This window comes from Pipra filicauda, unplaced genomic scaffold (genome assembly GCF_003945595.2).
Source record: "Pipra filicauda isolate LSUMZ 115617 unplaced genomic scaffold, ASM394559v2 scaffold120_size2142806_pilon, whole genome shotgun sequence".
Classification (NCBI taxonomy): Eukaryota; Metazoa; Chordata; class Aves; order Passeriformes; family Pipridae; genus Pipra; species Pipra filicauda.
Window position 1 is genome coordinate 660603 of NW_024103663.1, and position 14501 is coordinate 675103.

The window sequence follows — 14501 nt, forward strand, 5'->3', positions numbered from 1 at the left end:
CTAAAACAGGCTCTTAGTTCAAGAAGTCCTTCAGTCCAATTGTAACTCAAATATGACTCAAATAAAATTTCTAAATGTTCTGTGTCTTTGCTCTGTGATTCTGACTTGAGGCTTGTGGTCAGGAGAGCAGTGGGAGAGAAGTGGCATTCCAGATTCTCCCTCCACTGAGCAGAATGGGCTCGTGAGCTCTGGGTGGTCAGAGGGTGACAGAAGGTGCCCTGGTTACACACATGCTCTTTCTACAGGCTGATGATCCCACTGTGGACAAGGCTGACAGGTCTGCTTTTCCCCCCTTCCTTTTTTGAAATGCTCAGTGGATGGGGGTCTGTGCTTACAAAGCCAAAGCTTCCATGTTTAACATCTGACAGCTTCCTGTAAGTGCAGTTCTGCACAGACATCCAGAAAAACCCAACACACAGAAAAACCAAAGCACAGAAATCAGCTGTCACTGGAGTGCTGGCACAGGAGCCTCACTGGGCCCTTCAGTGAAGGCAGCTGAAGATGAAAAAGCGTTTGTCTCTGTTCATAACAACCCCTAAGAGGCACCACATAAACTGGCAGCAGCATTAACATTCCCCTGGCAGGGAGGGCTCTGGGGGACACAGGAGAGGACGGGTTATGCTTACGTTGCTGATGGCAGTGGATGCAGACAATCTGGCTCAGTGGCACTATCAGTGCGTAGTCCCAGTAAACACTAAGAGGGAAGGAAAGTGCAGGAAACATTGGTTTTTCCATATTCATTAACGTGCTATGAAAAATACACATGAAGTTTTAGAAAAAGAATGGTGTGGATTAAGCATCTGAGAGCATGGTTCTGGGGTTGAAGGAAGCATTCCCTGAGGAGACATACCTGCCTGGTGCAAGACTACCTGTCTTCCTACTGAAGCAAAATCCCAAATCCAATGAATAACTGATCTAAGGAAAGACAATGACATTGCAGGTCTCTCTTCTGAGGCTGAGATCAGCCACAGGTGCCAAGTGATTTGGGACCTTCTGAAAGGATGTACAAGAATTCTAATGATAGAAGGTTGTGTTGAGCCTTTTCTCCTGAACACATGGAAGAGCAGGCTTTTGTTTTCCTTTAGAAAAGGTCTTATATCCAAATGCAGGACAGGACCCTTGGAAAGTTGCTTCATCTGTGACAAAACAGGAACAGAACCCAAGCTGTCTAACACCTCAACTCAGGCACTATTCAGAAGTCCTTCCATTAAATCAGCCTTGTTACACTTATGTCATGGTGTCAAGTATACAAGGAATAAACACTTCCCATCTTTCCTGAGTGTAATGAATACCTTTTCTCCAGCTCTGAATCTCCAAGGGTTCCATTCATCAACTGGTTTGGAGTCCATTTTAATGTCAAATTATCTGCTGACTGATGAAGGGAGAGATACCCAGGAATTGCTTCCAGGTCATCTTTCTGTTCACAGAAGCAACAAACAGACAACCCAGGTGACTAAAGTGCACAAAGTACCTCTAGAAGTTATATGTTCCAGTGTTCCTATGCCCCATAAATTCCAGAGGTGCATTATCTGGGAACTGCTGAGGGAAACCTTAACAACAAAAGAACTGGTATTTAATATTACTACTAGAAAGAGGGGGAAATCACAATAGAATCACTGGGTTTATGAAATATGGTCCAGTATGTTTGTTCCTGCCTACAGGCCCACTTCACACTCACACTGGGCAGGTAGTGAAAGCATCTGTCATGTCCTAGTCTCCCTCAGCACAACAGAGTCAGGCAGGAAGGCAGCACTGTCCTGAGCCCCTGACAAGTCTGAGCTGCACCCTCTCCTACCCCACCGACTTCTCAAGCCAATGGCCCCAACCCGCCCAGGCTCACCGGCTGCACCAGGACGTTGTTCTTGCCGTACAGGAGGTGTGTCCGGGAGTTCTGGTGCAGGGACTCCACGTACTCCCTGGCTGAGGCAGCAAAGGGATCTTCGGACGTGCTCCCGCTGGAATGGCGCTTCCGGATCTGGCACAGACACACGGCCAGGGCAGGTCAGGGGGACAGGGATGGCTGCACTGAGGGCAGGGCAGGGGGACAGGGATGGCTGCACTGCGGGCAGGGCGGGGGGACAGGATGGCTGTACTGATGGCAGGGGCAGGGTGACAGGGATGGCTGTACTGAGTGCAGGGCAGTGGGGACAGGGATGCTGCCCTGAGGGGCGGGCATGGGGGACAGGGATGGCTGCCCTGCGGCCGGGCAGGGGTACCGGGATGGCTGTACTGAGGGCAGGGCAGGGGGACAGGGATGGCTGTACTGAGGGCAGGGCAGGGGGACAGGGATGGCTGCACTGAGGGCAGGGCAGGGGGACAGGGATGGCTGCACTGAGGGCAGGGCAGGGGGACAGGGATGGCTGCACTGAGGGCAGGGCAGGGGGACAGGGAGCGCTGTACTGGCAGGGCAGTAACCCAGGAACTGTGCCATTCAGACCAATCTCCATGGAGTGGAACTTCTTGTGGAGCCAGGAGACTTTGCAGAGAAATCACCTGAACTCTTACTCAGCCCTGAGCACAGCAGCCCAGAATCTCTTGTGAGTTACTTGGCCAGATCACAACTGTCAACAGCCACAGAATTTAGTGCTGGATCTCAAACTTTTCTACATTGAGACAAAGAGGACGCTGGGGCCCAAATGGACCTCTAATCTGTGATAAAGGCTCCATTACAGAACAGAAAGGTTGTTCCAGATTCAGATCTCTCCCTCATGGGGTTGTTTTTATTATCAGCCTGTACCTTAACTCAGAAACAGCCACCCAATAAATACCTACTCCCAGGGCTGGGCGCTTGGAGGGCGAGTCCTGGCGGCCGTGGACGCCCTGGATGCGGTGCCGCTGCACCAGCTCGTCGGCAGAAGGGTCTGTCCAGTAGTGATCAGCTGTCTTCAGCTTGGTGTACTCCAGAGCACAGGGACCAACTGGGAAAACAGCCAGCAGAGAAACCTGAGCCTGGTCACAAACACACAGTCCCATCCTGCTGGCTGAGCACTGAAGGTGAGATCTCCTTCTCCAGCCAAGTGAATATTAATGATCTCTGATCCTACAGGATCAGCCCATAATACAGACAACACATAGCAGGTCCTGTTACCTAGGGCTGTGTCAAAGTACTCCTGTAGGCCACAACACCCTGCCACAGCAGCATTAGCAGTTACAATCTGCCAGCAAGCTATTCAGTAAAAAGCCATTCCCTTTCTGTTTTCTGATCCAACCAAAAATTAATAATAAAAACAGATGACCGGTCTGTACTGGGCTTGTAAGCAACAAAACAACATCTTCTGAGTGCCTCTGTTATAAATAGCTAAACTACATGTGAGAGATAAAAATCATCTCTTGTAACAGTGTTATAATACAAAATGTTTTAAGAAACAATTTATTTTCTTCAGCATAAGAAGTAACTTTGCAAGAACTCACCCAGAAGAGAAGCCAGTATTGGGCCACAAACAGGATCTGCGAGTAGAGCTTCTTTCTCATAATATTTACTAGGAATAAAAGATCAGAGCCCAATTAAAAGTTGGGTTTGCAGCTAAAGAAGCCTTTTACAACACAGCGTGTCCCGAACTGTGTTTAAAGATCATTAAAACATATTTTAAGAATGCTATGGAGAAATTAATTCAGTTTATTTTAGACATCTGCTTTAGAAGCAGATAATTTCCTAAACTATATCAATAACATTGACTAGATCTCCATGGAGCATAAAAGGAGCCTGGAGCCACTAATTCAATAAAACTACACCCCAGATTTCTACCTTTAACCAGCTGACCACCATCCCTCCTTTGGATGCACATTCTGCCCGTGATCAGCTGTGATAATCCCAGGCAAGTCACCTCCTCTCAATATGCTCATTCTGCTTCATCTATTTTTTAACTGAGCTCTTGAGAGGCAGGAGCTTGCCTTGTGCTCAGTGTGTTTACCCAGTATATTTGATCTGGGGCTTTGGGCACTATTGCAATATGGAGACAAACAATAACTCTCTGCAAGCAATTTTGTCCATTTTCCACAGAGACCAAACAATCCACACGTTCTTAAACACCTCTTTCATCTGTGAGGAATCACCTCGAAACACTGTCAAGAACAATGAACTGCTACAAATAGTAGCTCCTGCAGTGACCCCAAAGTCTTGCCATTACAGCAGGCAAAGCTGCCTTACCAAACCACACAGCCAAAAAATCCAAACACCCACATTTCTGGAATGCCACTGTCCTCTGTGGTCTGTTCACTAGGTGGGGCTCAAACTCTAAAGCACCTGCTCCTCCTCTAGGACAGAACAGCTGAAGGATGGAAACATGGAGCATTGGAGCAGTAATGTCAAAAATGCATGGCAACAAGCCTTAGGAAGAGGTTTGTTCTATTAACCAAATCAGGTTCTCAAAATCACACACCTGCAATTAAGGACCTGATCCTAACTCATCTAAAGGATGGGGAAGGCAGGAAGGTGAACACCTCCAGCACACAGTAATGGAAAAATTGAGAGCAAACTCTCTTAACTTGTCTCCTGGTGGATTACATGGAAAAGAAATTACAAAAACCTTGTGCCTGTGTACCCACAGACACTGAGACAGCGACTGAAATGCTTCCATTAACTCTGGCTCTGTGACACAGCCAAGCCTCCCTCTGCCTCTGCTGCACACAGCTCATAAACCAAGCTGGTATTACATGTCCCAGAGCAACAGTTTGCTTGAACAGCACAAAAACCTTTCTTCCATTCTCTTGCTTTTTAGTGGGAAGATACATCATGAAAATAAAGCTGATGACAAGGAAAACAGTAATGCAAACTTGGAAAATACTGTAAAAATAAGTTGCTCTGCCCTAGCTCTTGTCCTGGGCTTTGATGGGAAAGAATGTGTCCCCCAGTGTGCACTGACAAGAGGACCCCTGCAAACAAACTGTATATCTGCAGGCAGCAGATATACACATACCTTTCTGGGACCACATCAAGCTTTAGGGTCCCTCCCTTTATCTTTTTATGGGAAACTGTCCCCAGTGTGCCCCATAAGTCTTCTGTATCATCAGTTATGGGAGGGCAGGAAGGGTAAGAGTTAAGAGCCACCCCTTGGGAAACCACAGCTGATCCTGGGCAGCAGGAAGCAATGACAGAACAGAGGGAACTTGTCTTTTCCTCTTAAGGAGTCCCTGTGGAATACATCCATAAAGCATTGATGCTCTTCTCTGGTTTTGCAAGGGAAGATTCATTTTACACAGAGCTTGACTTTTATAAAAAGGAAACATAATTCAAAGAACCTGTTTTCACAACCCTAAGGTTTTATGTCATTAACTCCTCCTGTTTTAATTTTCCCTTCTTTCATCTACAAAGGGCATTTTCCTCCCTGACATATTAAAGTTCCAAAGGATTATTTTCAACTCATAATCTATTAGAAGACATTCCTATTCCACTAAGATCTAGGTCCCATTAGAATCTGGGCACCTAATATACTTGAAGTTAGGGTTTTCAGCTGATTTCTGGAAAGCTGAATGTCTGTTAACAGTTTTTGTAAGCCTGAAACACCATCATTGATTAAAAACAAAAGTACATTTTTTTTAAATGTCTGTGCAACTGGTTTTCATCTGACCAGAACTCTGCATCACAGAGGTTTGAAGACTTTTGATGAAATCCCTTGTTGCAGATACCTAAACTCAGCATCAGCCCAACAAATCCCTGTTTCTGCTTCTTTTCTTACCTGCAGTTGTCAACAATGTACTGCACGATCTTGTCGAGCACCTTCTCAATCAAGGCTGTCCGAACCCAGATGTGTTTGATGGCCTGAGGGGTCAGGACAGGAGTCTTGCTCGTGGTTGATCCCTGTCTCTTGAGGGGTTCCTGCCCACTGGGCTGGTTTTTCCTGCAGAAGGTGATAAAGTAAAAGTAGTCAGAATTGCGACTGCTCTTCTCCCCGAGAGCTCTCCCCGTGGGGAGGGGTTGGAACACCCCCTGTGTGTCTGACCAGTGCAGGTCTGTACACCAGCTGTCTGCACCCCTGGGGGAGCACTCACTGCCTCTGGGCTGTGCAGTTCTACTCAGACACCACCAGGGATCTGCTGAAAATCATGGCTCTGAGGATTCAGGATGCCTCAGTTCTGAGTTATTTACAGGAGGAATCTGTAAAGATTATCCAGTTCACAGGGACAGCTTCCTGCTGCACAGCACTGCACATTGCCTTGGCTCTCTGCATTGGGCTGAGAGGGGAACAGCAACCCTCTTAATCTCTTTCCCAGAAAATTTTCCCCTTAAAATAGCAGAAAGTTCAGTTTTGACTCAATGAGGAAAGAAACTGTGACATCCACAATCTGCAGGAGAAAATCCATGTTCTCAAACAATGCTGTTCTTTGCCAGCACTCAGGTTCCCTTTCAGGAAACTGTTCAGTTACAAAGAGTAAATACATTTGTTTGGGGCTCTTTGGGGTGAGATCTGTAACTTCTCTCTGCATTTACACGGTCCCTGGTCCTCCAGGAGGCCATGACAGCACCTCTACAAGGCAAGAAATACACGCCAGCACTGACAGCTGAGCAATTCCATTGTGTTTAGCTGCATCCTAAACAGGGGCTTTCTTGAGCCACAGCCTCAGGACCAGTGAGGCAGCTACAGCCCTGCTGTCTCATTTCACACACCCAGCAAAGCGAGTCCACCCCCTACAGACCTCCCATTAGTCTCTTTACTGTGCACATTTTCCACAGCACTTAAATTTTGTGGCTGTTAATAGTTGAAAACCACAAAATTCCAAGAGAAACCACAGAATTTAAGTCATTTGCTCCTTTCTGTCAGAGGACACAGCCAAAGATCTCTAGTAGTTAGAGGGGGGTTTGAGTGGGCTCGTAACCAGGAGAGGCTGCTGAATTTTCAACAGAAAGCATCCTTCTTCCCAACATTTTAAGAAATAAAATTAATAAAATGCCAGTCTGTATCGGTAGGCACACAATTAAAAATATATCAAAAATAGGTACATACCTGCTAAAAGCTACATAACAAAGTCTGATAACTACAAGTCTAATAAAGATAAATGCCAGAAAATGACACAGAAATATAAATGCTAATTTAAACAACTGTCAATAATTGAAGACTTCAACAGAACAAGAAGTTAAGCTCTCTTGGCAAAGCCCTTCTTACAGCAAGTTGATCAGAGGCTAAAAGTTCAGATGATGTACAAAGAGCTCTCAGGGCTCAGCAGTGCCTACACACAGAAGAAAAAACAGTCCTGTCCTCAGCTTACAGGACAAGACACTCCTCCCACAGGCTCAGGCACTGTGACTCCATTAGCAGAACCACATGGAAAATTTTAATTGCACTACTCACCAGCACCAAGAAATTTAAGACTTTCTGTAATCTCTAGTCCTTGACTCCAGGACAAATTCTGTTGTGCTCAAGTCCAACATGTACTTAACAGCTTTCCTATATCATCCTTCCTCCCATCAGTTTTGTATCCATTAACTTAACTATTCCTACCATGATACCCACAAATCTGTCACTGGTTTGACAGAAGCATGCCAAAACAGCTTTGCCACTAAGTCTGTTCTTTGGTTCCTTTTTCCACCCACTCCCTTCCCACCAAGCTGGTCCACCATACCCCGACTGTGAGCCCTCTGAAATCACCAGCAATTAGTCACTTCTGGTGCTGGGTGTGGGCTGGACGTGCTGCTCTGCTGGACTGAGCAGCACAATGAAACACCAAAGGCCCAGTTCCCCACCTCTGCCCCTTTGCTTGCTGCCAGCCTGATCAAACACAACCATCTGCCTCGTTGTTACAGCCACGAATAAGACACGTGGCCCAGGCAGGCCCTGAATTCCCGGAGCAGTCTGTGTGTGCCCAGCACACTGCACACACACACACACACTCTGCAGGAACTCTGCTGACAAACAGACCTCACCTGCTCTCCACCTGCTGCTGCAGCTCCTGCACCTTCTTGCACACGTCCCCAGCGATGGGACACGTCTTGCCCACCTTGGTGAAGAGCGCAGCCACCTTGTCGGAGCGCAGGAAGCCGGCAGCCCTGCGCCTCAGCATGTGCAGCAGACACGCCTCCACCACGCCTGCGGGACAGGGACAGTCAGGGGGACAGGCAGACACACTGCAACTCCAAATCAGATCATGCCAGCACGTGTCTAACCTGCAACTACAAGCACCTTGTAAGGTACAGATAATGGCAGTACAAGACCAAACTGAAATCTGCCAGTAATGTCACCCCACTATGCACATCACAGACTCACAGAACCACTCTGTAACACACCCTGATGGCACCAGCAAAGCACTGCACTGCACTATGTCAGCCTTGCAAGACTGCAGCAGAAATCTATCCAGCTCTCGTGTAACCTGCTGCAGGAAAGAGAAACAAAAGAAATATAAATTAAAAAAACAAACAAACAACAAACCAAAACAAAAAATAAGCCTTCCTTGTCTATCAGCTTTTAAAGTGAGACTGCAGATGAGTCACACAGCCAACACTGCCCATGTGAAGGGGTGAAGGATTCATTCACAGGCAAGAGAGGAGCCAGCTGTAGTGCCAGGTGTGCCCACGCAGCAGGGCAGCCCTCACAGGGTCTGTGTGAGCACCCAGCTCTCCTGCACTGCCTGACAGCAGGGCAGCCCCGGGGGAAACCACAGCTCCAACTGCACATGAAATGTTCCTCACGGGAACACATGCCTCTCCATCTGCTCCGATACTCTCTGCCTCTCACCCAGCACTCAGTGGCTCATTTTGAGAGAAGGCAGCCTTTTGTTGTTGCACTTCACGCCCAACACTGTCAGGTGCTGAGCACTTCTTGAAGACTCCTCTCCTTATTGTACTCGAAGGCTCCAAATCCCGCAACACTTGAATGCCTGCATCTGAAAAACCCCTGTCTGCACTGCTCAGGCCCTGGAACTAACCCGAGTGCCACTGAGCAGCAGGTCTAACACCGCTTCCCATGCTGGGGCACTTCCAGCCAGAACTACTGCCCCAGAACACAACACCCCATCAGGCACAACAGCCTGGAAAGAGGACCGGGACTCCCGGGCACATCCCCGCGTGACCCTGTGAGCAATCAGCTCATGGCAGAATCGTGCTCTGCCATCACAGGACATCTGCGGGGGCAGAGCAGTGCCTGTCTGACACGAGCAGGAGAGCAGGAGCCCGGCGCCATCCCCGCGGCCAGGCTGGCTCCGCTCCGAGCCAAGGAGCATCCGAGCCAAGGAGCATCCGAGCCGGAACAGCCCGGGACAGGACAGAGCTGCCCGGGGATGGAACAGCACAGGACAGAGCTGCCCGGGGATGGAACAGCCTGGGACAGGACAGCACTGCCCGGGGATGGAACAGCCTGGGACAGGACAGAGCTGCCCGGGGATGGAACAGCACAGGACAGGACAGAGCTGCCCGGGGATGGAACAGCACGGGACAGGACAGAGCTGCCCAGGGATGGAACAGCCTGGGACAGGACAGCACTGCCCGGGGATGGAACAGCACAGGACAGCACTGCCCGGGGATGGAACAGCCTGGGACAGGACAGAGCTGCCCGGGGATGGAACAGCCTGGGACAGGACAGAGCTGCCCGGGGATGGAACAGCCTGGGACAGGACAGAGCTGCCCGGGGATGGAACAGCACGGGACAGCACTGCCCGGGGATGGCAGCATGGGACCTTCTGCACATCACAGTCCTACCTCCTCTCTAGCAACCATCACAACAGCTCTTAACCCAGCAACTGTTCTGCTCTGCCTTTCAATCAGAAATAAAGAATAAGAAAAAAGAGGAGCTGCTTTCCAGATGCCCGGAGCAATGTAGCAACAATTGGTTCCAAACCCTAAACGAAGCAACCTGCCTTTAAAAATAACTGCAAAGAAGTGCATTGTTGTTGCTTAGGAAACAGGGTCTCTTCCCACCTCCACTGCTTTTTTTTATTTCTTTAAAACAATAAAATATTAATGAAACAAATTCAGTGAAAAGCACAGCAGGCACAGCTTTAATTATTAATAAATGCTGCAGCTGCCACTGAGGGCAATTTCCACAGTGACTGTCTCTAAAGCCCCAATATTTAATTAGTCCATTGTGACATTTCTCATCACAAGGACTTGGGTAACATCAGTCCCTAACTGCCCGTAGCACATGCGTAGGGATTTTCTGTGAGGGGAGAGACACTGGACTTCACTGTTGGATTGCCTCAAAATGTATGTTCCACAGCATGAGAGACTAATGCATGTCCAGTTCTGCGTGTAAGGCACCCTCAGATCAGGGTGCAGGTTACAGCCCTGCTGCTGTGACCCTCAGGGCACTTCATTCTCCTCCACTTCACCCCCTGACTGAGACTTACAGCACTGGTTGTCTCCAGTTCTTCTGTCCAGGCTGCTTTCTACAGGAACTACTCCAGGACAGCTGACTTTACATTGACACCTGACTGGATCTGAACACGCTTCCAAACACACCATGTCTTGTATCCAGTTAACTACAAAACATCCAAGGAGGGCAGCCCACCTTGCCACAGAGGTGCCACCCCAGCCCAGCCCAGGAGACTGTCACCCTGGCAGCACAGGACAGCAGGAAGGCATCTCTCCAGCACAGTGAGCAGCACGAGAGTGGCACAGCACAGCAGCCAGGGACAAGCTGCCTGGCAGAGCCCACAGGGCTTTCCCTTGGCTCTGTGTCCAAGGCAGGCACTGAGCTCACTGCACCTTGCCAACACTGCCCACAGCCAAGCTCAGCTGGAAAGCAAACTCAACACATCCTGAACACACTGGGAGAAGAGTCACCTCAAGCTGCAGAATCTTTTAAAAGACAGGAGAGGACCTTGGCAATGATGCTTTTTGATAAACCAAAAATAGGCAACGCCCTGGAGTCCCAAAGTGCAAAGCTCAGCTTGCTGCCTAAAGACATAACACACAAACCCTCCGAGGGGTTGTACCTATGGGACAGGGAAATGAAGTTATTTACCTATTCCAAAGAAAATGAACCATTTTCCCCTCTTTGGAATCTGACACTCTAAAAAGACAGTAACTGACACCAGAAAGGCATCAACAGGTGGTCTTGTGCACACACACACATACACATGCTGTTGGATACAGGTGTGTGTGCACACAGGTCAATAACTACTGTGAGCTCTCTGGGCACAGCCCAATGTGATCTGAGCCTGCCTACAGTCACTGCACCTACAACAAACACAGCCAAAAACTCATCACAGAAAAAGGCAGCAACTCGTTACACACGGACTGGAAGAGCAGCACTGCACTGGGAATAAATCAGCACAGCTCAGGTAATTCCCTTGTATGGTTCCACTGACAGCAGCCATCTAAAAATCCATTAACTCCAGCCAGTTTTGAGGAACATTCCCTGCAGTATCCACTGCTGAATTTAATTAAGTGCAGATATATTATTGATTTACAGTTCAAATAATCACGGTGCCCACCAAGCTTTGGAAAATGTCACTTTTTTATGACTTCACCACGGCTACTTCTCGCAGAGTCAGGTGAACAAGGTCGGTTTTCTCCTTTTTTGCCTCTAGGAAAATCTTGACATGACTTAATGGAGTGTGAAATGAGAGCTCTGAGGCTGGAAGGGTGGTGAGCAGAGAAAAGAAGGCCCGTGGAAGGATAATTTATGGGGTATATTTAGCAGACGAGATTTTCTTTAGACAGGAAGAAATACTGCAGCTAAATACCTTGTTTTCATGGAAACTGTGCACAGGGAATCGAATTCATGAGGCTGAAGAAATTAAGAACAAGTGAAAAGAGGAGGATGATAAAGAAGACATCAGATGTTCACGATCTCCAGCTGCTGTTGCTTTACCCAGATAACCCCAGACCTGCCCAGTCTGAGAGCAGTGTCACTGCCCAGTCCCAGCACGCTGTGTCACTGAGCAGGGCAGGAGACTCAGCTGGACCTGTGTGTCAGCCCAGCAGCAAAGGACTGCAGAGGAGACACCCAGAGGTGCTCCTCTGCCCTCATTCACCTACTCCTGTTTGGTTCTGCCACATAACATCCACTTCAGTCATTCCCTGGAAAATAGTCTCTAAATGGACAATCCTCACTTCTAAAGATAGCTCTGGCCAGGAAACACCAGGGCTGGAAGCTGGTGCCTGCTCCCCTTTCAAATCTTGACCATTAAGCTTCAGGGATCTCAATAACCTTCAGGAAATGGAAGCGTTTCCATTAAACACTGTTAAGGGTAAATCAAAATTACTGAGCTTCCTCTAAGTATTGAATATGATCCAATTAATGGCCCAGGATTAAAGCAAAAAAGTTAGCAGAGTTCTCTAAAAAGCACGACAGATTATGTTTCACTTCTCAGACTAAAAACACGTGCAGTTAAAAAACTGCTTCATTTCACATCAAAGCTAGTATTCACTCTCTCTTCTCCCCTCTACAGAACACCACTCATTACTTTAAGCATCATCTTTGGAGCACAATCAAAAACCTTTTAAATTTGTGTGAAAAAATATTTGCCTCCCCCTGATTATGATCATCTCTGGTACTCTCTTTGGGCTAATGTGTTTATCAAGTGAGGCAGAATCTCTGTACACTGTTTTTTAAGCATTATTCATCACCAAAAATGTTTGTTTTCCAAATAGGAGCAGTAATACAGTGAGGGTTGTATTTTGTTTGTGAGAGACTTGCATTTCCATAGCAGATTAACTACATTTTTTTAAAATATCCATGCTGAGGTTAGAAAGCCAAAGAATTAAGATGATAAACTGTCAGGTTGAATAATGGTTATTTACATCTGTTTCTACAGAAGTTACATTTCTGTGAGCTAAGGAAAAAAAAGAGAGAAAACTGTCAAACCTATGACCATAGTGCTATTTAGAAGCCTCAAGAGAACCACCTAAAAACTCCAAAGCATAAGACATCTCTTCATAATGGGGCTGATTTTCAGAAGAAGTGGAAAGCTGCCACTCCAACTGAAAATGAAGGGAACAGCTCGTTGTGTGGACACTCAGGTCACTCCATAAAAGAGGTCCAGAACAGCTCCATGTCAATCTCCAGTTCCTTTCAACTGTCAACACTTTGGTGCCATATTTTAAACAGGAGGCAGGAAAAGGGTTTCTATCAGGAATTTACTTCTTGCCTTAAAAACCAACAGCTTCCCACATTGCTGCCTTCCACAATTTTACTGCAAGTTGTGGCTATTGGATATTCTTCTGGAAGCTGTACCCTCTTGAAGCAAGCCACTGGATAAGGATCTCTGGGTAAGAAATGTCCTTAAGAGATACATTTCTATTCCCCAGCTGATTTTATTTTCCTGTCATGAACTTTAATCCAGCCTTGTAATTTAGGGCCATGAAGGAAAAGATTTCTGACTCATGATTTTTCATGGCTTGGGGCTGGCAATCATGACGTTTGGTGACTCTGATAATTGCCTGGATTTCAGGTCCTGAACGAGAACAGAACATGAGCTCCAGCATCATGCAGTCATGGGTTCCTAATTAGATCTTCTCTTTCAAACACAATTAACTTTGTGCAAAATGGGATAACAAGTCATCATACGACCAATGAAGGCAACAGTCGCACAACTAACACATTGTTGTGGTTAACCCTTGTCTCTGTGGGCAGTGCAGGTTGTTCACCAGCACTGCTGGGCACTCCTGCAGCTCACACATCATTCCATCCCCAAAATACCTCCAGGAGTCACCAGCCATATTCATGTTCAAAGGATTCCCAATTTTCCACTGCCAGCTTTGACAGAGACTCACCCATGACTTCAGGCGATGCTCTTTGACTGTGTTCCTACAAACATTTACAGGCCCTGAAGATCCCAGCTAAGCACGTGGCTCCAGAAAACGCAGTCACACAATTGCTTTCCTACTCCCTCCCACCTCCAGAATGAGTGGAGTACTCCTCTGCTTTAGGAAGCTGGGGAGTAACTGTTAAACTGTTGGATAGAAAGTCCAGTCTCAGTGTTTTGCACATTAACTGCAATCCTGTTATACACTGAATTGGTGCTAAAATGTGAAGAGGACCCAAGAGTGTGTTCTGTTTCTCAGAACACACCAGTCCTTTTGCTGTGAACAGATCCTGACTGACTCAGAGCTATTCCAAATAACAATTCCCTCCACTTATTTTCCAAGAAGGAAGCATCTTACACAGATGATTATCCAAGTGTAAGTGCCCCAGGGCTTGTGAAAGGAAACTGCAATGGATGGCCCACACATCAGGTTTTGAGAGTGGAACTTGACTCTGTGCCTGAGGCACAGACATCTCAGAAGCAGTTGTGGGTGACAGTTGTCCTCGCTCTGCTTCCAAGAACAACAAACGCTTGTGCAGTCCTCATGTACACAGACGCTGTAGGAGCTTCAGAGCAAGAGCACCAACATGAGACCAATAATGCCAGCTCAGGAGTGCTTCACAGATGCAGCCATTTTCATCCTCAGCCTGGAGTCCAGCTCTGACCTGCCACAACCTGGCCCAAGTCAAGATCTATTCGAGTCTCACTGACTGAAGGAAACACAGGGAAGCTGAAGGAGCTGCTGCACAACCGACAGGAGCACAGGAGAGAAACTGTACTGAGAAGAAGCAGTATGATGATATTCACCTACTACCTGGCACATT

At 47.4% G+C, this 14501-nt stretch overlaps 1 protein-coding gene across 5 annotated transcripts in view; it reads right to left on the bottom strand.

The window, feature by feature from the left end:
* The window catches only part of SGSM2 (small G protein signaling modulator 2), a 43307-nt gene that overhangs the window by 18211 nt on the left and 10595 nt on the right, over positions 1 to 14501 (bottom strand). For all 5 annotated transcript variants that reach the window (XM_039387069.1, XM_027751685.2, XM_039387068.1 and 2 more), the window contains exons 3-9: positions 7859 to 8021; positions 5676 to 5837; positions 3412 to 3479; positions 2773 to 2918; positions 1841 to 1975; positions 1293 to 1417; positions 627 to 694 (exon numbers count right to left, since the gene is read on the bottom strand). In XM_039387069.1, the coding sequence (XP_039243003.1) occupies positions 627 to 694; positions 1293 to 1417; positions 1841 to 1975; positions 2773 to 2918; positions 3412 to 3479; positions 5676 to 5837; positions 7859 to 8021 (867 nt within the window). The remainder of the gene's footprint in view (positions 1 to 626; positions 695 to 1292; positions 1418 to 1840; positions 1976 to 2772; positions 2919 to 3411; positions 3480 to 5675; positions 5838 to 7858; positions 8022 to 14501) is intronic.